We start from the raw sequence: 1,978 nt of genomic DNA, 5'->3' as shown, positions 1-1,978 counted from the left end.
CTGGTGCTACTTTGCATATAGTAGTTTTTTGAATATAAATCTTTCTTACCTATCAAAAATTTTTTTTTTTTATGTGTATATATATATATATATATTACGGCATCACTTCATGAAAAAAAAAAATTAGTAAAATTTAGTAGTTTTAACTTTTTTTTTCAAATTTTAGTGGTTCTAGTCTTCTAGAGTTATTTATTTGTCAAGCCTAACTTTGACGCTGCAATCACACACCATGCAAGTATTACAACTATAACATTATACAAGAAATTAGTAGCATATTGTAACTATTTAAAAAAGAAAAAAAAAATTATTATGTAGAGCATATTTATTAAAAGTAATTATTTATAATTTCATAATTTTTAGATATATATCCTACAAATGGCAGAGATTTCAAATACAAACTTTAAAACAGACACAAACACACAATTAGGGAGGGATACAATAGCGAGATTCGTATCTAGTTGGAACTTGGAAGAATGAAGAGAGTCGTGTACTCTACTTCGAACAAAAGCCCATTAAAAAAGAGCCCAACCCAAAGCTCTAAGGATCATCTATATCTAAAAGGGGCTCAATAGCCTAAACCCATAAGCCCAACAAAGTGGACATTAATCCTCCTTCAAGAAAGAAACAAAACGTTTAATCAAAGCTTGTGCCTTCACATAGCGTAGATCCTCAATATGAAAGCAATGCTCTTCTCCTTCATTCTCTACAATCTCTACATTTCCACCCCATCCACTCTTCTTCAATTCCTCATAGTAACTCCAACCCACCTCTCTCAAATGGTCCTTTTGAGCCACAAAAACCAACACTCTCTCACACCCAAGCCTAGCCAGATCCTCTACAGCCGGTTTCAGCTTAGGATCCTGCAACCCACCATTTCCAGGATACATGTACAGCCACATTTTGTCATCATCCGTACCACCAAAATACGGGTGCACCAAAACCGCCCCAACTAGCTTCACACCCGGTAACCCGTCAGACCCGACCCGAGAAGCCAAATAGTGAGAAATATTGCCCCCAGCACTGTCCCCAGCGACAAAAACTCGGTCCAAATCAGCGTGTTCGTTTAGCCACGCCTCGGGTCCATTTCTCTTAGCGTGGGACGCGACCCACTGGAGCGCAGCCCATGAATCCTCGTAACAAGCTGGGATCGGGTCCTCCGGAGCTAGCCTGTACTCGACCGAGACAGCGATGACGTCAGCCTCGGATGACAACGTTGTTACGTAGTTGTGTAACTTCGGAGAAAACGCAGATTCGAAGCAGAAGCCGCCACCGTGGACATAGAAAAGGACGGGGAGTTTCCGGGTCGGGTCTTGGATCTTGGGTAAGAAAATGCGGGCGGATATAGCGGGTTCGGATGAAACGACGGCGTCCTTGGATTGGACCCCGGTGACTTTGTCGTCAAACGGTGGCGTTTTTTCTGTGGATTGGAATTTTTCAATGTGACCGTTTTTGTGTACCCTGAAGAAGCGGAATTCATGGAGTATTTGGTTTTGGGTGGTTTGAGAGTCCATGTATTGAGATGGGTAATTAGCGTAGAAACGGGTTTTGAATCTGGGTCTTGGGTATGATGAGGGTCTAAGAAAGAGACATTGGAAGTGAGGAAAAGAAGGTCGAAGAAGAAGGAGATTTAAAGAGTTGGCCATAAAGGAAACTTTCATGATTGATAGGTTAATTATTAAAGAGAGACAGAGAGGCACTTTAAGAAAGAGGGTAATATGGGTGTAGATGGAGTATGACTTTGGGCAATAATGTGGATGCCGGTTGGATTTTGATTATGTGATATCAAGTTTGGTTTACGCAAAGGTGGAGGGGTAGGTTAATATTTTTGTATTTGGTTAGTACAAAGAAGAGAGTGAGAGAGAGAGAGAGGATTGCGGCTAGGGTATAGGAAGTGAGAATGGACAATCAGTTCAGGAAAGAGAGGACTGGGTTTTAGGATTTAGAAGAGGACTAATTTGGCAACTCCAGCAGCTGGTTT

The 1,978-nt window shown here is 41.1% G+C and overlaps 1 protein-coding gene across 1 annotated transcript; it reads right to left on the bottom strand.

Moving 5' to 3' along the window:
* Positions 1 to 295: 295 nt before the first annotated feature.
* LOC111991862 (probable carboxylesterase 1) lies at positions 296 to 1,978 on the bottom strand. Its single transcript, XM_024023672.2, has one exon. The coding sequence runs from the start codon at positions 1,656 to 1,658 to the stop codon at positions 603 to 605; it is 1,056 nt and encodes a 351-aa protein (XP_023879440.1). The 5' UTR covers positions 1,659 to 1,978; the 3' UTR covers positions 296 to 602.

This window comes from Quercus suber, unplaced genomic scaffold (assembly GCF_002906115.3).
Source record: "Quercus suber isolate HL8 unplaced genomic scaffold, Cork oak 2.0 scaffold_266, whole genome shotgun sequence".
Classification (NCBI taxonomy): Eukaryota; Viridiplantae; Streptophyta; class Magnoliopsida; order Fagales; family Fagaceae; genus Quercus; species Quercus suber.
Note: the sequence above shows the minus strand (reverse complement) of the source record. Positions and strands in the feature narration are given on the sequence as shown.

What these genes read in the sequence shown, in the direction of transcription:
- LOC111991862 (XM_024023672.2), bottom strand. Translation starts at nt 1,658, where the DNA reads ATGAAAGTTTCCTTTATGGCCAACTCTTTAAATCTCCTTCTTCTTCGA.